The sequence below is a fragment of the Anabrus simplex genome, chromosome 13 (assembly GCF_040414725.1).
Source record: "Anabrus simplex isolate iqAnaSimp1 chromosome 13, ASM4041472v1, whole genome shotgun sequence".
NCBI lineage: Eukaryota > Metazoa > Arthropoda > Insecta > Orthoptera > Tettigoniidae > Anabrus > Anabrus simplex.
The window spans coordinates 77210893-77238089 of NC_090277.1; the positions used below are offsets into that span (position 1 = coordinate 77210893).

Consider the following 27197-nt stretch of genomic DNA (forward strand, 5'->3'; position numbering starts at 1 on the left):
ACAAAACACTAAAACACCAAATAGAAGTGAAAGAACGTAAACTATTGAGAAAAATTCTTGGGCCTAACACATAAATATATATAAAAATCCCAAAATCAGAGACACAATGCAAATGCGAAATGAAGAAATGAATTGTATGGCTTTTAGTGCCGGGATATCCCAGGACGGGTTCGGCTCCCCAGGTGTAGGTCTTTTGATGTGACTCCCGTAGGCGACCTGCGCGTCGTTATGAGGATGAAATGATGATGAAGACAACACATACACCCAGCCCCCGTGCCAATGGAATTAACCAATTAAGGTTAAAATCCCCGACCCGGCCGGGAATCGAAACCGGGACCCTCTGAACCGAAGGCTAGTACACTGACCGTTCAGCCAACGAGTTGGACGTAAACGCGAAGAATTCAATTCATGGGACACTTAGAAAGAATGGACCCGAACAGGCTAACGCACATTCGTAAAGAACAATGCTGCCAGACCGAACTGGTACAAGCTCACAGAAGGCATTATGATCACCAAACCTACTTGACGGGAATGAAATCAGCAAAATCACTTACACACAGGGTTTCGAGGAAGAAGAGGAGACTACACAACATGCATGGTCAGAGAAACGCAAACAGATACAATCGTTGCGCATGAAGGAATACTGGGCCAACAGGAAGGCTAAAGTGTTGATTCCGCGCGGTCCTAAGCGACCCAATCGCGAATAATAATAATAATAATAATAATAATAATAATAATAATAATAATAATAATAATAATAATAATAATAATAATAATAATAATAATAATCTTTTTCTTTTTACCCTCCAGGGTCGGTTTTTCCCTCGGACTCAGCGAGAGATCCCGCCTCTACCACCTCAAGGGCAGTGTCTTGAAGCTGCAGACTCTAAGTCGGGTATACAACTGGGGAGTATGACCAGTACCTCGCCCAGGCGGCCTCACCAGCTATGCTGAACAGGGGCCTTGTGGAGGAATGGGAAGATTGGAAGGGATAGGCAAGGAAGAGGGAAGGAAGCGGCCGTGGCCTTAAGTTAGGTACCATCCCGGCATTCGCCTGGAGGAGAAGTGGGAAACCACGGAAAACCACTTCCACGATGGCTGAGGTGGGAATCGAACCCACCTCTAGTCAGTTGACCTCCTGAGGCTGAGTGGACCCCGTTCCAGCCCTCGTACCACTTTTCAAATTTTGTGGCAGATTCAGGAATCGAACGCGAGCCTCCGGGGGTGGCAGCTAATCACACTAACCACTACACCACAGAGGCGGAAATAATAATAATAATAATAATAATAATAATAATAATAATAATAATAATAATAATAATAATGCGGGTGCATGGGTCGACACTCAGAGCGTGTATCAGGAAGTTGTTTATTGTCTTGTAAGTGCGCGACAGGAATGTAAACCAATAAGGAAAGGCGGAGTGATATTTCACATTTCCTAGGGTTTAAAGCTGAGCAGGCGGTCAGTCGAGGGCTGGTCGCTGATAAGAAACGTTCGGTAGTGTCGTCTACTCTGTCCAGTGGAGCGGTAAGTGTAAGTTGCTCTGTACTGTGGTAGTCTTCTTCTCTTCCTGCACCCTGGAGGGGGCTGTGTCACACCAGTGGCGTAGATACGACTTTTGCGTGGGGGAAAAATAATAATAGTAATTGTTCATAAGTTTATGACCTAAAGAAGTACAAAACATGCAAGCAATTGTGAGTGGTTCAGACGGTTGAGGCCCTTGCCTTCTGACTCCGTGACAAGTTCGATCCTGGCTCAGTCCGGTGGTATTTTTGAAGGTGCTCAAACACGTCAGCCTCGTGTCGGTAGATTTACTGGCACGTAAAAGAACTCCTGCAGGACTAAATTTCGGCACCTCGGCGTCTCCGAAAACGGCCAAAAGTAGTTAGTGGGACGTTAAAACAATAAAATTTTCATCATTATTAAAATACGATAAAATATGTAGTGTGATTAGCCCCCCCCCCCACGTTGTGGAGAAAACATAGTTTTATTCCATTTTATCTGAAAGTAGGAATTATTTGTTTATAATCATAATTTGTACAAGCCCTGTTTTTTATCAGCTAATTCTTCCCTTTCATTTATTTAATTATAAACAAAATGATTGGCGGAAATGCGCACAAAATGTCGTTCGCCGTGGTTGACAGCAAGTACTGGAGACTGCATGCTGTGAGGAAGGGTAGCAGGGGTATACTTTTCGGTACACTGAGATGTGATTTACCCGCTTGCCGCGCGCATTCGTCAGTCTGGCAGTCTCTTTAGAGTAGTGTTATTAGCTGCCATCCTCGGGGACCCGGGTTCGATTCCCGGTACTGCCAGAAGTTTAAGAATGGCAGGAGGGCTGGTATGGGGTTGAAATGGTACATGCAGCTCACCTCCACTGGGGGGTGTGCACCACCTCAGGAGGAGGACACGTGTTCACTAACACGGGGAGGCTATGCCGCATGACTGACCGATTCGATCCACATGTGTAGGGCATGACCAGGAGGATAACAGATGCAATTCTCAGCCGTTTCCGTGCGCTCATGTGCAAGCTATGTTGGCAATAAAGACAACGAAATCGCGGCGCAGCGGCAAGAGCTCCGCTTCGTAAGTTTCGTAGATCGAATCCCGCTGATGGACGTTTTTTTTTTTATATTTCAGATCTCTCACAGTTGAGGTGTCTTAAATAATGTTCATTTTCGAATCAATTCCAACAAATTACTTATTTTTTTAAGCATAAAAGGGGTTCTGAAAAAATCGTACAAGAGTTGCTTGGAAAATTAATAGACTTTTATTCCCAGTATCTTGTACAAGTTATTCTACCCTACCTTTTATCGTGCAGTTCGCGCGACGAATTACTGCCCTAACTAGGATGATATTGGTCATAGAAGCAGGAGAAACAATAATTATTGAGGCATCTTGCGCATGTGATAAATGTCGTATTTTGCGTTTTTGTTTGATGTTTTCAAAACCCCTTTTTCGGCTAAAAAGTAATTTATTGGAATATTGATTTGACAATGAATATTATTGAAGACACCTTAGTTTGTGAGAGATTTGAAATATTTGAAAAAATCGTTCATCGGTGGGATGCAATGTAGTGATCCCGCGCTTATGAGGCAGAGCACTTGCCTCTGCCTCACGAGGTCGTTGCCTTTTTTTTTTGTTTTTTTTTTTTTGTTTTTGCGAAAATAGCTTCCACACAAGCGCACTGGAATTTTTATTAATTAATTTGTCGGAAACGGCTAAGAATTGTGCCTTACTGCTTGCCCTACACGTGTGGATCGAATCGGTCACCCATGTGGCATAGCCACCCCTTGTTAATGCGTAGTCAAATTTTAATTGTTTAACCACGTCGTAATTCCATGTACATGTGTAATTATTGTTCCTTTGACGAAGGTTTTATTGTATCAAAATCTGAAAAAAAAAAAAACACCTGTTATTATCGCACTTAATTTAATAAACTGTATATGATGTATATGCCTCCAACTCCGGCCGCTATATTCCGCCTGTACATTTCCCCCATTTACAATTCCCAATCGCCACTACTGATGAAATATCATATATTAATTCAGAAGTACGCTCACAAGCAACCGATCGTGACAAATGAGTATTCAAAAGGAAGATAATAGACATTAGCAGTGACGAATTGCACTGTCATTTCATAAATATCGATAATCTCTTTAAAAAATAAGTTCAAAACATTGTAAAAGTGTGCGATTTGCAAATACTGTTGTTGTAGGAAAATACGCGCCATCATTGCTGACCACTTCACATTTAGCCGCTGGGACGCCTGTTTTATGTCATTATAATATGCTGTCATTATCAGTTAAAAAAACAATGGCAGTAAAACCAAAAATTACTTCTGGAACATTCGTCAGTATAATAATGCACTCAAAGTTTTGAAGTGGTAAGTAAGACTAATATTGTACTGACTTGTGTATTCCTTGGTTCACCAGGGGGCTACTCCACCACATACTTCATGAACAAGCGAGATTTCTCGCACCGGTCAGTGACTTATGAATTTTAAACATTAAACTTCTTAAGTAAGAAAACGTGATCAGCGATAATTCACGAGACACATTTGTTTATACAAACCGACAGAGATCTAGAGTACATTAAAAAATTCAACATTCGTTCAGTGTCATAGTCTTGAGGTGCATTTCTCACTCAGTTTTCCTAAATAAATACAAAAAACGAAGCATTAGCCTGCTATATTGCAGTGGTACGCGCACCACTAGCGGTCGTCTCAACGGGTACCCAAGTTTAGCGTTGCTTCTAGCTGATTTTGGCGAGTAGCTCAGCAAAGAATTCAGCCAGCTCATCTACGTATTAAAAGAGTTTACTAAAACAGTTTTCACTAATCCGTCCGTCCGTTCTACTGGACCGACTTGCTTCATTTTTGTTTTATTATCTCCAGAATTACCTGCCGGGGAATCCTGAGACATTGATAGGTCTCTAAGTTCAGCCAACTTTGAGTAATCATAAAATCAAATCATTAAATGATCACTCCAATAATTGCAGGCGAAGGCTTACCCTAACCCGCAATACATTCTGTACTTAGCAGGTTGCTAAGCGACTAACACTAATAATATATTAATATTCTGGTATATGTGATACTCTTCCTTAGCAATGTCATTGCTTGTAGCCATGTTTGATTGTTATCTCTCAAGCCAGAGTTTATGCTGATCGCGGAAGAATACTGTTCTCTGCTAGATACTATTTGATTCTCTAACCTTTCCCAGATTCCAAATGTATTCGACAGATGGCAGAGCGTTCCTAATAACTCACATGCTGCTAAGAAAACCGTCTACGTACAAACAGACTCCAACATGACATACGCCTTAGACATTATCTGGGAACACCTATCGAAGGATAACATAGCTACACTAGAAAGAGTGAAGGCTATGTATCTTAAAACGTTCTCTGCCTGGCAAAAACACGCTCTTTCGAGACTAACCTCTGAGTTCACAAAACAACCGTTCTGTATAGAAGAACTGCGATTCAAAATACCACTGCCAAAGGATAAAAAAGCGAATATGTGGATAGATTTTTACCAAACAGACAGCACGATAACATCAGAATGGATGAATTTGACTACGAACTGTGACATACTATAATGCCCTTCTCAAGGCAAAACAATATAACTAAGTCAGGCATATCAAGACGAGTTATCCTAGGACAAGTTCGGCTCGCCAGATGCAGGTCTTTTGATTTGACTCCCGTAGGCGACCTGCGCGTCGTGATGAGGATGAAATTATGATGAAGACGACACATACACCCAGCCCTCGTGTCAGCGAAATTAACCAATTATGGTTAAAATTCCCGATCCTGCCGGGAATCGAACCCGGAATCCCTGTGACCATAGGCCAGCACGCTAACCATTTAGCCATGGAGCTGGACACCTTCCTTCTGACGTGATTGTAATGACCTTTCTTGGCTTCAGATGGGAAAACCACAAAGACAGTCTTTCCGAGGATGTAAAAAGGCAGGCGGAGAGTGAGCGGCTGCCATCATAATGAAAAATGCCCAACTCGATTCTGACTGGCAGGAGACAAGTGAGCCTACCATTACCTTGGTATTGTCCGTTGGTGAGTTTTCGCCTAGAATTTTTCTTATAAGTTTCGTTCCTTTTTCTCATTGTTTTCAATGTCTGCTTTCCTGTTCAAAATTAGCGTCTTTGATGCATAAAGACATTCTGGTTTAATGACTGTATTGTAATGTATCGGTTTTGTATGCTCGGAGATACATTTTTTTGTTATAGATATTTTGGGTTAGTCGATGTGCAGTTTCCATCTTTTGGCTTTTGTTTCGAGTCCATTTTCATGAATTGCTTCACCAAGGTACTTAAATTGTGATACTCGTTTAATTTGTCCATATTTTGTTTCCATGAATTTTGGTGTATGTTTGTTGTAGATCATGTATTCTGTCTTTTCAAAAGATTTATGAAGGCTGACTTTCTCCGCAATTTTTTTCAGAAGTTCAATCTGATTTTGGGCTGTTGAAATGTCTCGGGTTAGTATTGCTAGGTCATCCGCAATTGCTAAGAAATCATTCGCTTGTTTTCCTCTGCCTAAAGTGATTGGTTGGTGAATTTTGGGGACCAATTTCTGTTTGCGCCATTCTTGTATCACATTTTCGAGGACACAGTTGAAGAGTAAAGGCGAGAGTCCATCTCCTTGTCTTACTCCCGTTTTGATTTCAAAGGGATCTGAGGTTTCCCCCATAAATTTAACCTTGGACTTCGTGTCTGTCAGTGTCTGTTTTATGACTGAAAGTGTTTCCATGTCTAAACCTTGTTATTTCAATATTTGAAAGAGTGATTTGCGATCCACTGAATCATAGGCTTTTTCGAAATCAACAAATGGTGCAGACTAAATTTTTGCTAGAGATTCTCTGATGTCTTTGGATTAGCTTTAGGTTCAAGATTTGCTCTGGACACTATCGACCTGGTCTGATCCCTGCCTGATATTCTCCGATTTGTGGTTCTAGTTACTGTTGTACTCTGTCAAGAAGACATTGGGATAGAATTTTGTATGCAACCGATACTAGTGAGATTCCTCTGTAATTGTTTACATCTCTTCTGTCTCCCTTCTTGTGTAGCGCGTGAATTATGCATTTTTCCAGTCTTCTTCTTCTAGTTAGTATTATATGGTACAATGAAAACCTACAACTTGTTTTCCAGTCAGTGACTGAGTCAGGGATGGAATGAATGAAGTCCCCATCTCGCGGCAAGGATAGGAATTGAAATGAAATGTCGCACGCCTCTGGGGCAATAATTAATGACTGACAGATAAAATGAAATGATATTGGAGAGTGTTGCTAGAAGGAAAGACGACAGGGAAATCCGGAGTACCTGGAGAAAAGCCTGTCCCATTTCCGCTTTGTCCAGCACAAATCTCACATGGAGTGACCGGGATTGGAACCACGGAACCCTGCGGTGAGAGGCCGGCGCGCTGCTGCCTGAGCCACGGAGGCGTAGTATTAGTTGGTATCCAGCAAAAATCATTTGTTATTTCATGTATAATAGCAATGTAGTCGTAGTTCGGGGGTACGAAGGTAATACCACTGTTCTAAACCTGCTACCTGTCTGTTCCGGGAAAAGAAAGACAAATATATCTACTACAATATTTGAAAATCCTGTGTTTGAACTCGACGCAGATAACACGTACCTTCTTAGCGTCTCCACAGTTTTAAAAGAAATGCTGAAATTATAAGCAAAACATGGCCGAAATATGCTTTTATATGCAACAACAAATTGCTTTAAACGAGGTCAGCGGCGCGTCATTCTCACTTATTTATCAAATTTCGGGTAAAATAAGCTCAGGAAAGAAATATGACTTTTCCTTAAATTCCGAACCATAATAATAATAATAATAATAATAATAATAATAATAATAATAATAATAATAATAATAATAATAATAATAATAATATAGTTAAAAAAGAAGCAGAAGTATTTTATGCATCTGAAACTATTATATCACCGAGCTCGATAGCTGCAGTCGCTTAAGTGCGGCCAGTATCCAGTATTCGGGAGATAGTAGGTTCGAACTCCACTGTCGGCAGCCCTGAAAATGGTTTTCCGTGGTTTCCCATTTTCACACCAGGCAAACGCTGGGGCTGTACATCAATGAAGGCCACGGCCGCTTCCTTCCCACTCCTACTCCTTCCCTGTTCCATCGTCGCCGTAAGACGTATCTGTGTCGGTGCGACGTAAAGCAACTAAAAAAAAAACTATTATAATTGGGGGCATATCTCAAATAAAGATGATAGAAAAGCTAGAAAGAAAAAACACCAGGAAAACGTTAGGACCAAAGTGCGGAAATGGAATTTGGCTGAAAAAGAAATCTTATGAAATCTATCAAGTTACAGAAAAAATCACTGATGCAATCAGGAAGCGGCGATTACAATTTTATGGCCACTTATATAGAATGGATAATAACAAGCTCACAAAGAAAATGTTAAACTTAGCCTTATCAATGAAAAATCCCAATAATTAGCGAAAAGAAATCAGCGAAGACCTAAATGAAATTGGCATTCATGAAGAAAAACCATTCAAGATAGAATAAAATTCAGAATCTTACTTCACAAACACAAATTTTCTATAAAGCCCACCCGACCAAATGCAAGATGGACTGAACAACGTGAAAAAGGAACTCAGCGAGAAGATGGAGAGAGAAGAAGAGGAACCAAAAAAAAAAATGGTAATAAGTTCAAACACGTTCCTTAATTGAGCGTACCGAATAAATAATATTAATAATGAACACATTTTAATTACGCAGGGGTCCATTTAAATACAATATACGGGGGGATGAAAAATGAAAATGAAAATCCAGAGGCTGTTTCCAATGCAATGCATGAAGCCCCCATCTAGCGGCGAGGAAAGGAATAGTTCGCACATCGTAGAAATGCTAATTTATTGGGTCATTTTTCGCCTTTTTTGTAATGCGACTTGCTTTACGTCACACGAACTACGTTTTTTACGGTTTTCTGAGACGCCGAGGTGCCAGAATTTTGTCGCGCGTGAGTTCTTTTACGTGCCAGTAAATCTACCGACATGAGGCTGATGTATTTGAGCACCTTCAAATACCACAGACGTAAGCCACGAGCGAACCTGCCAAACTGGGGTCAGAAGGCCAGAGCCTCAACCGTCTGAGCCACTCAGCCCGGCATTATTACATTTTAGGTCATTTTCTAAAATTATACGTCATTATTTCGTCATTTTATGGAATTTATTAGAGTATTTTATACTTTGTGAGTCATTTTCTTACATGTTTGACGATTTTGAAGCATTCACGCATTCGTATTGAATATTATTTCAAATTTAAGTGAAGATGAATACGGAGACTTGAGAATCTTTGTCAATCTGAGGACTGAAGAAACTTACTTCTTGGAAATGTCCACATTCCAGGAGAGACAGTCTTCCTCGTGAACAGCCGAGCTTTTCTTCTGAAGATAAGGATCAAAGTTCTCTACGAAACGTAAAGAATTTCGCCTTGATTTCTTGACGTGGCATAAGCCCAAAAGCCTATATCATGTCTATTAAGTACAGGCCGTGAAAGCATCAATGGCAACGGCTGGATATATTTCTACCAAACTTCATATGAAGAATCCACCTGTCCATAGGCAGGTTTTAGACCCAATATTGTATCTAAATTCCTGAAGTGACTGGGAGTTTATACGAAACCGAAACTGTGGTTTTGTACTCCTACAAAATATACACAACTAAACTTAATACAAATCTACCTGTCTTATTGGAAATCAATTTCTAAACCTTTTTTCTCATGTGCATCATTTCGATACGAGGATTAATAAGGGAGATATCAATAATGGACCATTTTTCGGTACAAGTCCCACCGGACTTAACTCAAGACCGGGTGCGTGTAAAGCGTATTTCTTATAACTTGAAAACTACTGGCATCCAGTAACATTCAGGAAGTACCTCGCCAATGTTATCAGTTGAGTCCCACACAGTGCCACTGTCTAAGCTGCCAGCACGTGTGTTTGAAGTAGCAGGTATGTGTTTAATTTAATTGTTAGTATTGTTCTCTTCACGTCCGGGCGGCGACACAAGGTATCCTGTTGGAGCCAGTGTCCACTTGTGACAGGTACAGCCCGCACTGCTGTAGTGTGCTCGAGGACATGGTTTGTGGTGGTAAGTTTCAAGAGCGACAAAATGTTACATAAGCTATATATTAACATCATAGTTGAACTTTTAAAGAAACATTTGGCTTTTGGTCCCATCAGCCATCAAACCATTAACAATTTACAAATCGCACAACAATGTATATTTACATATCCTTCTTTATTCGTGTCAGAACTACCAACTTTACATACAGATGTTAAAGAACATGATACAAATATACAACTGTACAAATATACAGGCTTATTAAACAAACAATTACAGATAAAGCTAGATGATTCTTGCCCAGTACTGGGCGACGTCAAGAGCTTTGGGGGAGGCTGCAATCAAGTCTTTCATAGGGCACATTGAACGACGTAAAACACACTGACATAGATGTTGGATGGTCTGCTGCTCTCCGCAATCGCAAAGTGATGAATCGCTTGACAAACTCCACTTCTGCAAATTTAGTTTTGTTTTGCCGACTTCTGTGCGGAGTCTGTTATGGGCTTTCCATACTGTCCACTTCTCCTTGTGTCCACATGGAAGACTTTCCTTCGGCTCTATCCAGTTGGAAAGGTGTTTGATTCTTTCTTTTCATATTTTGACCGTAGCATTCTCTGCTTTCCCCTTAAGGTTAACTGGTGTGCGGAGAAAACTTTTTCTAGATTTTAGCCTCTGTGTAGCTGGGATTTGCTTCTGAAGTAGATGATTGGATCCTTTTTTTGTTAGCTGCTACCTCCCTACAAATCTCACCGGGAGCAATACCAGCTAAAAGTTGGATCTTCTCAGTGGGTGTAGGTTTCAAGCATCCAGTAATGATCCTGCAACTTTCGTTGAGAGCGATGTCGACCTGCTTCGCATGAGCTGACCTGTACCTAACCGGGGAGGCATATTCTCCTGCACAGTAGCATAGAGCTAGAGGTGATGTTCTTATTGGTTGTGGTTGTGTTCCCCAACTTGTTCCTGACAATTTGCGTAGAATGTTGTTCCTATCGGTTATCTTTTGTTTTAAGTTTTGGCAATTTTTTTCGTATGTTAATGTGCGATCCAGCATAACTCTCAGGTACTTTGGTGAGCATATGACAGATACATTAAAAAAATGACAGAGAGTATTACCCGTGACAGTCTCTTTCATACCACACACTCCCTGGATGTTCTGTCATTCACAATTCATGAGTTGCACTTCCTTTACGTGATAAAAGTCAACACAAATCTTTTATTAAATAAGAGAGGTAGGAAAGACACAAATTATATGTTTAAATCACTACTTTTGGAAATTAGGCTAAAATTACATATGCTCTCTGGTTTACAGGAGAAAGAAGAACTCTCGCGAATGTTGGAAAAGGAACTCCAATTTTAATCAATTTTGAGAGCATTACTGTTCGCTCAGCACGGCACTTTGAACAAACAAATACAACGAGGTTCAAATCTGCGACAAACATGGGTGAGTCCAACACTTTTATATGGTAGAGATGGTCGGCATAACATCCGTGTCCGAGTCGCAAGCGTATGAGGGATGTGATGTGACGTCCGGTGAGTTTGTTTGATGGTGTCGAACCATAGTTTGTTAGAGATATTAGCTTGAATTGCGGTATAATATCTTCTTTTGTGCAGATCCTATGTATGCCATTCCGTTGACCATTTTCTTTGAGCTTACAGATAATGGGGGAGAAAATCTGTGTAAGGGAGTGGGATCGCTCTGAAGTTGGTTACAGTTGTACTGTATTTAGCTAGGAGGTCTACTGTTTCATTGTGTTCGATTCCGGCATGTCCCTTGATCCATAGAAAGTGAACTGTTATTCCTCGGAGTTCTGCGTGTCTCGCTCATTGCAGATTGTCAGGCATGTAGTTATCAGTGGCGGCCGGTGGTCTCTCAGGTGGGGGGGGGGGGGCACGGTACTTTGTCCCACAACTCTTTCTTTGCTTCTGACCGGTACCATAGCACTCATTCAAGTCTTCGGCGCGAAAACAAACTAATTCACTGTTGCCAACCCTCGCAAAATGCGGGATGCAAGCCGAGGCCCAATTTGAATAAAAATTACTGATCTAAAGTATTACATATCAATATATTTATTATTTTTCTTCTTAATATTTAAATAATATGGCAAACAAGGTCATACATTATTATTTAATTTTATTGCATGCGACCATGGAGATTTGACTGGCGCATGCTCGTATAGCGGTTTGTAAGGACATCTTTACTGCTACACTGCTACGGGCTCCGCCCAGGTGAAAGCCTCTTTCCACACTCTTCTTCCCCCCCGACAATGTCCACCAGCGCGCTTCACCTTACATCTTAAACCCCTCGCCCACACTGTATCCTCGGACGGGAGCTCGAGCGTCCGTGCTTTATCTTCAACGTTAAAACATTTACCAGTGAACTGCGCGCTGAAAGTCAGTCACCTAAGTTTGATATTGCCGAACAGTCTTCCTTATTGATGAGAATGTACAGTTTTACAATGAAATGTAATGTTTTAGCATTATTCGAATATTTGACTTCAAATCTCGAGAGAAAATAAATTAAAGAACCTTTTCGTTCTCTAGGGAGGACACCGTCCGGGAGTCCTTAAGGGCTGGCTGATACTGGTACTTATTGGTCTTTGTGGTCCAGTCAAGAGGTCAGTGGCGGGCTAATAAGCTCGCCCCCCCCCCCCCCCCCCGCAATAATGAACAACAACGGCGATAAAAATAAGTCACACAATTTAGTTTCCAAATCAGAAGGAATAAAAATTATATGGCACGAACACACACACAACAAATGGACATTCTAATTACAGAAACCAAAAGAGGCTGACCGTCACAATATTAAGAGATAATCTCGTTCCTAGGACCAAATAATTTACTACTATTTACAATTCAACCGTCCATCTAAGGCCTACATAGCTGCACTGACTGTCGAGGATTATACACAGTTTAGATAAGGAGTATGTCTTTGCTATCGCATATTCTCTGACTGCTGGTTCTCAGAACTGGCTAATTACTCCAAAAGCCTTGTTGATTGTTGTGAGTGGCAGCAAGGGATGGTTATTATTAGAACGGGTTGGGAAATCAACATTCTTTCAGAAATGACTACCGTACTTCTATTGACGTAAGAAGCTCTTCACTACGACGGTCTAAGTTTGCAATAACCCTCTGTAATACAAATAATACTCTGCTGTAGCTTTATCGATATGTAAAATCATTCTTCAGTCACTGAATTAATAAACAGTCATGGGCCCCTCACAAGCCATGGGGGGTCTGCGGGGTCCTTATCGCCACCACTGTGTCAGGTTGTTTTAAACGTTGTAACACGCGGAAGCCGTTTTTAGGATGAGAATTTTCTGGAAGTGTTGTGAGGTACCATAGAATATAGCTGCTTGAATTTTTCCAGTTAGACCAAGCAGTCTGAATTCGGCAGGTAATTTCTAAACCTAATTTCCATCAGCGGACATAGTGGATCCTTATCATGATCATCATTATTATCATCACCATCAGCAGGTTTTCACATGCATTTTCCAAGCCAATCTGTCTTCTGCCATCCGTTCAGTCTCCCAGTGCCTTCCATTAATTTTCACACTGTCCCTTATCTGATAGTTCATTCTTCCTCCCAATCTTCCCCCTGCAACTTTCCCTTCCAGTGCCTGTGTTAATAAACAATTCCTTCGTAAACAGTGAACTAACTAATTCTTCTTTGTCTTTCCAATGGTTTCCAGTATTTTCCTTTCTGTCCAGTTCGTCTTCTCCATATTTCTCCATATCCACATTTCAAAATATTTCAATCTTCTTTAGTCCTCTCAAGTCTCAGACCCACAAAGAGCAACGCTCAATACAAAGCGTCAGTAACCTCAGTGGCCCTGCTCTTCACTTCTAATAGTGCTTCCTAAATATCTGAATGCACACACTTGTTCTATTTCTTTACCGAGAGAACTATCTCTGCTGTTACATCCTGCTTCTTACTTATGATCATTGCCTTAGTCTTCTCTCTGTTAATTTTCACACCAAAGTTTTCACACGGTCTGCTCAATTGTTCCAGCAAGCTATTCATCATTTTCTCAGTTTCTGCTAGGGCCACCATGCCGTCAGCAAATCTGACCCTAAGTACTTGGAACTGTTCCTTGCCTGGAGCTGGTTTCTCAGTCTTCGAGATTAATATATTCATCTCGGCTTTCAACTTTCGCTGTAACATTACATCGATGTGTCATCGCTGACGCTGCTCCAATCAGGTTGGTTAAAGATTTTCGGAGCAATGTATTATTGTCCCTTGCTGAGAAATTTCTTAGCGATGACGAATACAGAGCACGCATTTCTTTTTTTTTTTTAATTTCTAAGATTTTACGATGTTAGGACGCCTCAGGTTTCAAGTCGTCTGCTGCTAGGAAAGTGACTCATCGTCGATGTTATAAGAACTGGTACGCGATACTCAGCATTCCTACACTCGGTCATGTTAAACATTACACCACGGCTTACTGTTACATTCTCCATGTAGCGAAGCTTACTTCACTTAATTCGTTTGCTTATTTGGGGGAACATTGGCCTCAACGAAATTTCCCCAGCATCTTCTATCCACTACCATTCATCTCTTTCTAGCTATCTCCTTGTCTTGCCGTCTTCTCAAGTTGTGATCAGTCCACCTCCATTTAGTTCTCATTGTGTGTTGTTGGATGCGACCCGGGCTTACCTTATTCTCGTTATGCACCTCAGATCTCTCACCCATCCACACACACACATATATATATATAGTGTATAAGCGTTTTGTCTGTACATTGTTCACAATTTTAAAATGGCATTTCTGTATCGGTTGTGTCCACAGTAAAAAGGAAATGCACTTTTTAATGTTCCACCATCTCTGTATATATGTACGGTCATCAGGAGAAAATTACTGAAGAGAATTTAATGAAAATCTGTATGTAAAGTCGAGGAATGAGGTCCTACAATCTAGGCTATGAATAATTTTATTCACGCTGAGTGAAAATGGTAGTTTACCAGAAGGCCTAAAATGTAATTCTCAAATATATATGTTATTAGTGGTCCTATCGATTAATACTAGTTCGAACCCCACTATCGGCAGCCCTGAAGATGGTTTTCCGTGGTTTCCCATTTTCACACCAGGCGAATGCTGGGGCTGTACCTCAATTAAGGCCACGGCTGCTTCCTTCCCACTCCTAGCCCTTTCCTGACCCATCGTCGCCATAAGACCTATCCGTGTCGCTGCGACGTAAAGCAACTAGCAAAAAAAAAAAAAAAAAAAAAAAAAAAAAAAAAAAAAAAAAAAAAAAAAAAAAAAAGAAAAGATTAATACTACATAACTAAAGTTGTATAGAATTACATTTCCGATCATTTATGCCTTATTCATTTTGACCGTACCGGCTACGATAGTTGAGAAATTCATGAATTACGATTTTTTTTGCCAAGTCCATATAAATTTCAAGCCACGAGAAAATGGTAATAATAATAATAATAATAATAATAATAATAATAATAATAATAATAATAATAATAATCGTATGGCCTCAGCTACCGTGTGCAGGCATTTCGATTTGACGCCATCTGGCTGTCTGCTCGTCAATTTCGACGTTCCGTTTTACTCTAGATCCGCTAGATGGCAGACAGAGTAAACCAGATCTCTCTTGGGTGTCTATGGCTGAGATTTTAATTAATTTTGTCGGGTAAATACCAAATGTATCACCAGAGATCTTTTACATGCCGACATCGTACGACATGGAGTGTCGAATGGACGTTTTGGCGCCCTTCAAAAATCCGACTACCTCTGCCGGGTTTGAACCCGCTATCTTGGGATCCGGAGGTCGACACTCTACTACTAATCCACAGAGGCAGCTACGAGAAAATGGTGAAAAGAATGTAATGAAAATCGGTATGTGAAGTCGGGGATAAAACACTACAGATAGGTTATTAATAACTTTATTCACGCTAGATGAAATGGTAGTTTAGGGGAAGGCGCCCAAAATGTAATTCTTAAATACCTACGTTATGCAATTTAATAAACGGCTGACCGGGCGAGTTGGCTGTGCGGTTAGGGCCGCGTAGCTGTGATCTTGCATCCTGGAGATGGTGGGTTCGAACTCCACTGCCAGCAGTACTGAAGATATTTTTCCGTGGTTTCCCATTTTCACACCAGGCAATTGCTGAGACTGTACCTTAATTCAGGCCACGGACACTTCCTTCCCAATCCTAGTCCTTTCCTATCCCATCGTCGCCATAAGATATATCTGTGTTGGTGCAATATTGTAAAAAATAAAATAAAGGGACGATGACCTAGCTGTTGGGCTCCATCAAGCATCAAATTAATGAAATCTTATTCACGATGTGTACACGAATTCATCTAGAAGTGTGTAACCAATAGCGAAGCACCGGTACAACAGCTAGACTATATATTATATAATAAGAGTTTTGTCTGTACTCTGCTCAGAATTTTTTAAATGTTTTTTTTTTGTATCGGTTGTGCCCACAGTAAAAAGGAAATGCGTTTTTTAATCTTCCATCTTCTCTGTCTGTCTGTACGGGCATCACGAGAAAATAGCTGAAGAGAATTTAATGAAAATCGGTATGTAGAGTCGAGGAATGAGGCAATGTTCTAGGCTATGAATAATTTTATTCACGCTCACAGAAATGGTAATTTAGGGGAAGGCCTAAAATTGAATTCTGAAATATCTATGCTATTAGTGGTCCAATCGATAAATACTACGTAAGTGAAGCTATAAAGAATTAAATATCCGATCATTTATTCCTTGTACATTTTACCGTACGGCTAGGATAACTGAGAAATTCATGAATTTCAATTTGTATTTCTAAGCCCATATAAACGCGGAGCCACGAGAAAATGGATGAACAGAATTCAATGAAAAGCGCTATGTTAAGTCGGGGAATAAGGTGGTACAGTCAGTGCTATAAATAATTCTATACACGCTGCATGAAATAGTAGTTCAGGGGAAGGGTCCTAAAATTTAATTTTTAAATATCTATGTCATTGGTCCTATCGAAAAGTAGTACATTAGACAAGTTATAGAGAATACATTTTCCGATCGTGTTAACTGGCGCTGGTTTTGTCAACATTGTCTTAAGATGTAAAACCGCGTGGTTATCGGGTCCATATCGACATGGAAAATTGTGAAGATGAACATAAAAATGAGAAAATTCGTTAAAAAAAAGACCTCTAGAATAATAAGACAAGAGGGAGTCGTGATAGAAAGGAGGACTCACTGTACATTAGATGTCCTAATATCACAGGGTCGAAAGAAAACTAAACGTGAAGGCTTACACTATTGAAAGCTCATAACATTGATCAGCAATAACATTATAATGGCCATTGTTTGCTGTGATGTGCTTTGTCTCTTCTACTGCCTTTCATCTCCGATAGATGGGATTACTGCTGCGTCCCGAGTGAAACAGCCTGCCTGAATCTTGGCGGGAAGTAGCTGGGTGAGGTAGAATACTTTCTTCTCTTTCTTCTTTAGCATACCGTCCACTTAATGGAGTGGGTAAAAAGAAGTGAAAAAGGAGTTGAATTCTTTCTTTGAGGACACTTATCTCTATATATCTATATATGAGGGGGGGGGGGGATCAAGTATAAACGGGATTTTATTTTTTATTTAAATTCATTTATTGAAAAACACAAGGCAGTCACAATTTATTTTTCCATATAGTTTCTTCCTTTCGAAGTAAATTTCTCGCTGCGTATGGGCAGTTTTATGATATTCTCGTCATAAAAAGAATTAGGTCGTCTCACCAGCCAGTTACGAACGAAGTCTTCCACGCTCTCATCTTCAGATCGTTGCCCTCCTAGAGCTTCTTTAAACGGTCCTAACAAATGGAAATCGCAGGGTGATAAGTCCGGCCTATAAGGAGGATGATCAAGTGCAGTCCAGTGCATTTCCTGTAGCTTGGAGACAGTTAGAGGGACCCGTCTGGAACACACTTTACGGAACTGTAGGTCATTTGTCCCATAATTGATTCCGACTTGTGCAATTTCTGGTACTCTCGCCCGTCGATCGTCGTCAATAATGGCTTTAACCGTACGAATGTTTTGGACTGTAATGCCGGTCCGAGGACGGCGATCATGTTGCTGATTTTCCATACGTTCTCGTCCTTTCTTGAACTTTTTATGCCAGGTAAACACACGCTTCCTTGACAATGTTTGATCACCGAACTGTGCAGTCAACTTCCGCCGCTGTAACTCCTTCACGAGCAAGAAATTTTATAATTTATGCGTCACGCAATGGAGAGCTGCCCCTGTTACTGACGAAACAGTACGCTCTCCCCACTCCTAACGGTCCCGCCTAGGCATAGCAGAAGCGCGGGACCAGTCCTACCAACCGTTTGGATCGACCTTCGTATATATCCTGACTGATTGTATATCAACGCCCAGGCAAAACTACTCTATATGAACAAATGCTATTTTGGAGGTGAATTGCTATTAAGACGTAGGTATCCACTCAGGAAGGCTTCCAAACAATTCACCTCTAAGGGGATGAAACGGGGGTAAACCCCTGAAAACCAAAATATTCATTACCCTGAAACATTTTTCCGAACAAAACTGAAACATGACTCAATGATTACTCCTGTATGAACAGCATGTTAAATAACACAAGTTTGGAAACAAAATTCGGTCGGTGTTAATATCCGAAAACAACAATATTAATTTCTCTGAAACCGAATGACGTATGAGATTGAAATTTCACATTATGGTTGCCCTTATATTGAATAGATTTTAAATAAGAAGTGATCTTAGAACAATACAACCCTAAGGGATTTTGGCTAGTGGTTAAAGACATATAACAAAATTATTCATCCCTCCAAATCGTTTAACATATGAATTTGTAATTTTACAAGAGCGACAGGTGTCGTAGGTGTCAAGTTTGATACAATTCAAAATATTTCACGTATATAAAGATTGGGACCATGTAGAAGTTGTTGAAGTTCTAAAACTAAGCCTTAACAATAGCCAAGATATTCCACCAAAATTCGATGTCTCTTCTTTATTGCAAAAAAAAACCGCAGGGGTTTAACCGAAATAAAGTTAGTACACGACTGGAGGAAAAAGTTTTGAGACTGTACACCGTTAGTGGTACCTACGTTTCTTGCGCACGTTAAATGTACAATTTTTAACGATTTAAACCTCTCAAATTAGTAATCAAATTCCACAACCTTAATACATACAATAATGGAGGTTTCAAATCGATTTTTATCAGAGATCGGTGCTGCCCTCTATACAAATAAAATTCTGCATTATATTTGAAATAAGAACTGGTCATAAAACAATGCCTCCCTAAGGGGTATTGACTGGGGGTGAGGAATGATGAAACTGTTTGAATTACAAAGTTAAAATTTCAAATGATATCCTAGGTGTTAAATAAAAGAAGTTTTGAAACAAATTTAAATGGGGGTTAAGATAAGAAAGCAAATATATTCATTCCTTCCTCCGAAATGGTTTAACGTACGAAGACAAAATTCCAAATAGCGGAATATAATTTAATCCCTAGGTGTGAAATAGGAAATATTTTCAAACGTGTTCCGCCCCTAAAGTGTTAAATGAATTAAAGCTCAGGAAGCTTATTCATCCCTCCAAAAACGCTTGACGTACACAGTCGTAATTTTACCCCTTTTTATGTCCTAGTTTAAAATATCGCACACTTCAAAATATGTCTCCCCTGAGGGGTTTAGACGTTGGCAGTATCTCAAAAACCCAATATCCATTCTTCGAAAGCGTTTCAGAAACGAACTGAAAATTTTACATATTGGTTGGTATTCTGTATCCTAGATGTTAATAAATATTTAAAATATTCACCCCCTAAAAGTAATTAATGACTCCATTGCTGTTCGACGTACTAAATCAAAATTTCACAGACTGGCCGCTTTTACGTTCTAGGTGTTAAAAAATAAGAGAGGGTTTAAAGCATTCCGGATCTTCTGTACGGGGTATAAATGAATATTAGATCATTCCTCCAAAACCATTTGACGTTCGAACTGAGGACAGGCTCAGCCGGCAGTAGACTCTCCAAAATATAAAATTTTGAATAATAATTTTCAATTTAAAACCGTAGCGAAGCACGGGTATTTTGCTAGTGTGTAATATATGAATAGGTCCAAGTCATACCTGTGGTTACTAAGACAACGGCAGAGTGCATGCATGCGCTCTGCGGATGTCCGTATGTTGCTTTGGACTATGTAGATCCTCCAATAAAATATATTATATAAGAGGCGATCAACAAGTTTCATTCGACAGCCTGAATTGGGTTGCCAATAGGCCGTGAGCATTGAGGCACTCGTCACACGGACGCACCAGGTTGAAGATCGCCGACATCCTCATCCGACAGGAAGTGTCGACCCTTCAAGACCTTTTTGAGGCGACCGAAGGTATGATAATCGCATTTCCACCTGTGGGTGGGGGCCGTAGAATAACACACTCGATATCCCCTCCCTGTCGTAAGAGGGGACCAGAAGGTGCCCCAAGAGCTCTCAACTTGTGAGCATGGGTTGGCGACCACGAGGCCGTTAGCAGAGTCCTGGTATTGCTTCCACTTACCTGTGCCAGGCTCCTCACTTTCATCTATCCTATCCGACCTCCATTGGTCAGCTCTTGTTCTTTTCCTACCCCGACGCTATTAGGTTTCTGAGGCATAGGAAGTCTTTCATTTTCACGCACTTCGTGGCCCTTGTCTTTCCTTGGCCGATTTTTTCGAAGTGTCGGATCCCTTCCATTTTTTTCTCTCTGATTAGTGTTACATACTTCCTCTTAAAACAATAATCACCAATGTGATAATCGTTGTTGTTCATAATGGATAAGGTTGGTCTCCATGATCGACCGGCTTCTAATGTCGAAACGCTACCTGCACGGAACTTGATGCACGATTCCAGAACGATGGTTTTCGACAGACACAGTCTTCATTCTCCGACGGATGTCCAGCGGTATTTGTCCTTCGTCAGCCAAGAACAGAACGGAATAATAGCACGTTGGTCCTGTTTGGACGCATTTGGTAATAACATCGCCATAGTTCATATTACCGCATCTCGGCACGACACAACTGTAACACTGATGTCTTTGCCTACATGTCCGTGCTTATATACTCGCATCGGAGTCGGCTAAGTTGAATGTCAGCTGCAGCAACGCCCTCAGACGAAAATTTTTGATCGCGCCTTATACGTCATCATTGACAAAATATACAAATTGGCACCGTGCTTTTCTCAGGGCCCACTGCTTTTATAAATCATTGATACAAGGCACTCTGTTCCAGATGTAAACACCATGGACGTAGATGACATTCTGCCCCTGGCGGGAGGTCGTGTACGGTAGTCATCACGTTTGGCAACTGTTCACTGTTACAGATCCAAACACCATGGACGTGGACGACATGCTGTCCCAGGCAGGAGATCGTGGGCGTTACCAGGTTATGCTAGTTGCCTTATTCGCCATCATCAACGTTCTCTCAGCGTACCACTACTTCGGCCAAACGTTCATCAGCCTGGTGCCGGAGCACTATTGCCATCTACCGGACGTGGACCAGGCAAACGTGTCCCTGTACCGCGCTCGTGACGGGCTGTGTTCCAGGTACGACAGAAACCTGTCTGGTGTAGAACCTCCACAACCTGAGAACGACTGGCCCACTCGATACTGCAACACAGGTTGGGAGTATCGTCTCGAGGAGAACTACACGACCATCATCAGTGAGGTGAGTTATAACATCCTGCTACTTTTACTCCTTTCATTCTCTGATTTTCTGTGACAGAAAAAATTGCACAGAAACTCTTCTTCTTTTAGGCCATTGTATATTTCACTCAAAATATAAGTCAGTATTCCTTAATTCTTCATTTAAAAGTCACCCAGTCGTGTACCGTACAAGATACGCAGTTCAAAAAAAGGGGAACATGTTTTATGCCATGCTCTACAAATCAATACCTCACACACAGGTATATTAGCAACTAAACCTTTATTCTTTAACGTTGAACTTTACAAAATAACATCGATGGATTCGCGTTCATTTTCAGAGCACAAACGGAAATGTCAAAATAGGGCCGAAAACAAAGTAATAACAGACCTCCAGGTTGGATTTTTATCACAGTTGGAGAGCTTCATTGTGGTGTATATCCTCCATGAGCATTCGTCACAGCTTGGCACCTACGTGGCATGCTCCGTGTAAGTCGACAGAGATCATGTTGCGGTATCAGGTCCCATTCTTCAATGACAGCCTGTTCGAGGTCTTGCAGAGTCTGTGGTGGAACAGGACGCCCACGAACATTTCTATCAAGCCTATTCCACACATGTTCGATGGAACTCACTACTTGCCATTCCATCTGTTGAATGTTCAGTTCTCGCAAGACAGCTCTGGTGATGCGCGCTACATGAACCCTGGCATTGTCCTGCATGAGTATGAATTGAGGGCCAACACCGTATGCAGCAACCAACACATGCTCTAGCAGTATCTGCTCGATGTACAACGCAGAGGTAAGATTACCACGGACGACGACAAGATCCGTACGGCCATCAATACCGATGCCACCCCACAACATCACAGAACCTTGTCCGAATCGGTAGCCTTTCTGGACAACATTTGGCATGTACTGCTCACCACGGCATCTCCATACACGTTGACGTCCATCACGCTGTGTCAGGGGAAATCTGGACTCGTCTGTGAAGAACACAGGTCTCCAATGGTAAAGTTGCCAGTTGACGCGGGTAAGGGCTAACAGAAGGCGAGCTGCGCGATGTTGCTGCGTTAAGCGGGGCACTCGAACAGGACGTCTGGGTCGTAAGGACACTTTTCTTAACCTGTTCCTTACTGTCTGGTGACTCCAGTGACCCTCCTGAGGTCTTGTTGCAGTTCTCTGGCAGTTGCTGAACAACGCCGCAACCTTGTCCAGCCCTCCTTCTGAACTGGCCTGTCTCACTGTAGCGATTCCACAAGTGTTGAATTACTGATGGAGAGACATTGAGATCCACAGCAACATGATGAAAAGTCCATCCTTCCTGGATCGAAGTGACGGCCCTTGCGACTTGAACCTCGTTAAGATGCCTCATGGGATGTGCTGGTTGACGTACAACGTGCTCAAATGACCGCAGTAGTCTGTGTACCTGACAACGACACACGGACGCACCGTTTTTCAGTTTGTTTTGAGGGGTCACCTGACAGTTTTATGCATGGCTATGCTTACAGATGGAGTATAACTTCGAATTTACATACCCGGAGTAGCTAAGGTCTCGAGGTATGCTGCAGGATCATTGGAACCCCATCTAACAAATGAACGTTCACATACCAGAGGTTAGCAAATATGTTCCCCTATTATTTTTGAACTGTGTGTATAATCAAGAATTCATTTTAGGCCTACCTATGTTATCATGGACATCACTGAGAGTGTCGAAGCTTTAAATAATCCAAAAATGTGTCTGAAAATCAGTATTCCTCGAAATATGTCGCACGTATTAATTGAATAATCTTGAACATATTACTTGTCGCTGTGAATTTCTCTATCAGATATTCCAGCCGTCTACGAGCAGCCATCTTGGAAGGCTATTATCTTAGATTTCACAATTTACCGGCCAACCAATCTCCGGTAAAATTTTAAACCGAGATAATGTTGTTGGTGAATACAAACTTAACTGCAATCTCGCTTTACGTGGATTTAAACAGAGATAAAAACGTAAAATTAAGCAATTTCCTCAATTGTGCCGGACCTTGAAGGGCTAAAGGGCCTGGAGATCCTTGAAATTGTAGGTACTGGATAGCTCTGTCAAACTTTTTAAAAAATTCAAAAATCATTTCCGGCCTAAATGCAGTTCCGGAAAACAGCCAAAACTCGCTTGTTTTCCTAGTTTTCTTTTTTATTCAAATCCTAGCCATATGAACTTATTTAAATAATTCTCTCTGTAATGTGTTCCTTGATTCAATATCCTCAGACATTTTTAGATTTTTTGAAAATATCCAGACCGAATTTAGTTATAAGATCTTAAATGAAACAATGCATTGACTAACATTAGCGCTCGCAGTGGTAGAAAATGGCGAACTGCTCATCTAATCGACCGGATAACGACGATTAAAAAAAGGATTGTAATGTTTAGGAATTAATAAAGAATATATTATCTTACTTTATTATATTTTATTTTCCTAAAATTCGTAGCTCATATCCCTAGGATGTTTTCAGCATTGAATTGCTTGCCTAAGGGGCAAGATGGTATTATTTTTTTTTTGCTTAATCTCCTTGTCACCATGGAGCCACTACAAACTCATCTGAATTAAAATATCTCATGACTACATTGAACAACACTGAGGTGTAGTCCTAAATCCGCAGTACGTGGTGTGTTACGCTAATTCCTCACGTCTCTTCCTTGAAGGTCCACGAGGGCACGACAATAATACTGATTACAAAATCAAAGTGTGAGTTCCGCCTCAGGCGTCTCCTGTTTGTATCGGCTTTGATTAGTTCGAGACTTTCATTACAAGTATATAATGCAATTTGATTGGTAAACAGGTAGAGGGTTTAGGACATGGAGACTTTCAAATGTCTCCCTTCCCACGTACCGATCTGGCACAGGGTGAGCCGTAATACGGGCTGTTATTTGCAAATAGGTAATTAATAAAACAAAATATTTTCATGCCTTCATGTCAAATTGTATGTTATGTCTACGATGTTCAAAATAACGTGTAAAGTAGAACTTAATGATACTACTACTAATACTACTACTACTACTACTACTACTACTACTACTACTACTACTACTACTACTACTACTACTACTACTACTACTACTACTACTACTACTACTACTACTACTACTACTACTACTACTACTACTACTACTACTACTACTACTACTACTACTACTACTACTACTACTACTACTACTACTACTACTACTACTACTACTACTACTACTACTACTACTACTACTACTACTACTACTACTACTACTACTACTACTACTACTACTACTACTACTACTACTACTACTACTACTACTACTACTACTACTACTACTACTACTACTACTACTACTACTACTACTACTACTACTACTACTACTACTACTACTACTACTACTACTACTACTACTACTACTACTACTACTACTACTACTACTACTACTACTACTACTACTACTACTACTACTACTACTACTACTACTACTACTACTACTACTACTACTACTACTACTACTACTACTACTACTACTACTACTACTGCCTCAGCTACCGTGTGCAGACATTTCGATTTGACGCCATCTGGCTGTCTGCTCGTCAATTTCGACGTTCCGTTTTACTCTAGGTCCGCTAGATGGCAGACGGAGTAAACTGGATCTCTCTTGGGCGTCTATGGCTGAGATTTAATTAATTTTGTCGGGCAAATACCAAATGTATCACCAGAGATCTTTTACATTCCGACATAGTACGACATGGAGTGTTGAGTGGACTTTTTTCTGCCCTTAAAAAATCCGACTATAGTAGTCTGACGAGAAGTCGTGCGCCGCGCATGCGCGAGTCTCGAGTCTCAAGGCCTGATAATAAACATCGGTTCCGTCCGCGGTGAATCTTGCGCATTACGATGGTGTCGTGAAGTTTCAAAGTGGCAGTTCAACTGTAAGTACTTCATAATGAACAGTTTAGTAAGGAGAGTTCATCACGACAAATGCTTGTATCTAAAAGTTTAGTATCCGTTACTTGTAACGTGCCTACAAGCTGCCGCGACTACTGTTGAATACAGTTGAGCTGTTACTGCATACAGAGACGGATCTACAAGTTCACAAAGTTGTTTTCTTTAATGAAATTACAACCAACAGTTTTGTTTCTGATTCAAATACGTAGGCTGTATCACTTTAAGTTGGCCAGGGTTGAACAGTAGTATACTGACTGTAGGATAGTTAAGTATTGAACTGTAACTCGTCCTAGCAGTGGCCAGAGGAATGGCAACAACAGGCTCCATGTTGCCGGCGACCGCTTGAGTTCCACCTTAAAAGCACAAATCCTGTCCCAGATAGCACTAAACAACACATAAGAAACATTTATGCCCCGTTTCTCCAACTCTGTGTTAAATCATACTTAACAAATGTTAACTAACAATTGTTATTAATTTAACACTTCGGTTCAAAGTCCACTTTTTCACCAACACATTTCCAGCGTTTGTTACGGAGCAATAGGGTTATCCTATGCAAACTTTTGCCGCTAGATGGCATGAGTGTACTACTCGGACTAGAATGAGATTAGGCCTAGGTTATGCATAGTAAAGTTATGAATGAGAATATGGATGATGCGAATAGTGCCGTATTTAATATTTATCCGAACATAGATAAAATGAATATGAACACTTTAAAAGAAGAGTTGAGGAAGCGAGGAGGGAGAGTTGGTGGTAATAAACAAGAGCTTTGTCAAAGGTACGATAGAGATGTTTTACACGCTGTCTGTGCGAAAGTATTTTAAATAATAAATGCAGGGATATAATCAGTACCGCACACACTGGCACTATAATTATTTATGAATGTTTGTTCTATTTAGATTGCGGGCTTATATGAAAATGGGAATACATCGGACAACGGAGACACCAACAGAAAGTAGGGTTACCAGTACCGGTAGGCCTATATTTCCAAGTGACATGAACTTTAAAGATTTATCAGTCTCCTTTCTGCCTTATGTGAAATTATCACATATTCACTTGATGGACTACTTCGTTTTCAGAAAATCCGAGATCGATGGAGCTCCAGTGAAGAATTACAAGTCGTTATGTGATGCCGGATATAATTTATTTAATGAAAAGTTCATTAAAATCATTAAGTGTGTGTTTGAGAGTGATAGGGTATTTGTACTGTCTTCTGTGAGATCACAATTCACCAAAAACAAAGAGTACACTGTTAAGTTGATACTAGATCGCTGTGGTTCTGGCATTCTAGCAGCAAGTTGTGAGTGTGTAGCAGGTATTGGACCCAAAGCCTGTTGTAAGCATACTGCTTCCCTTTGTTATGCCCTTGAATACTTCAGCAAAACTGGTTTGATAAAATGTTCAGAAACACCAACTGACGTTTTACAAACATTTCACCAGCCTGCACGAAAAAGGAAAGTACATGGAAGTCCCGTTAAAGTGTCAAATCTGCCCATAGCAACAAGTTCACGGTTATGTTTTGATCCAAGACCAGCCTCACTCAGAAACGAGGAAGGTTATGAATCATATGTGAGACATTTAATTGAAAATTCAGGAATAAAACTGTCTTATTTGTCATCACTTCCCAAATCAAAGGTTAACATCTTGTCTGTTGCACATGATCATTTTTATGGAACAGACACGAACTCAAATTATTTATCTGAGTTAGTGTCTGTCTCTGAGGATGCCATAAAAGATATAGAAAGGGAAACAAGAGGGCAATTCAGATGTGCACTATGGTACAAGGAAAGGAAGTACAGACTAACTGCAAGTTATTTTGGTAGAATATGCCACACTAAAGATGCCAAAACTTTGGCCCATACAATAATTGCGGGTAGTCAATACCAAAATAAATTTATGAAGTGGGGTTTGGATAAGGAATGTCTGGCAAGGAGGAGGTATGAAGAAATTACAGATCATAGTGTATCCAAATGTGGGTTGATTATTCATCGCACCAAAAACTATCTAGCAGCAAGT

At 40.7% G+C, this 27197-nt stretch overlaps 1 protein-coding gene across 3 annotated transcripts in view; it reads left to right on the top strand.

The window, feature by feature from the left end:
- LOC136885116 (organic cation transporter protein) overlaps positions 1 to 27197 on the top strand; it is an 83671-nt gene that overhangs the window by 13503 nt on the left and 42971 nt on the right. The window contains exons 1-2 of one of the 3 annotated variants that reach the window (XM_068230192.1): positions 1480 to 1528; positions 20925 to 21268. In XM_068230192.1, the coding sequence (XP_068086293.1) occupies positions 20936 to 21268 (333 nt within the window). In that variant the 5' untranslated portion in view covers positions 1480 to 1528; positions 20925 to 20935. Of the gene's footprint in view, positions 1 to 1479; positions 1529 to 10925; positions 11050 to 20924; positions 21269 to 27197 lie in introns of those variants that run through there. The other 2 variants (XM_067157575.2, XM_067157576.2) reach the window with 2 other exon arrangements.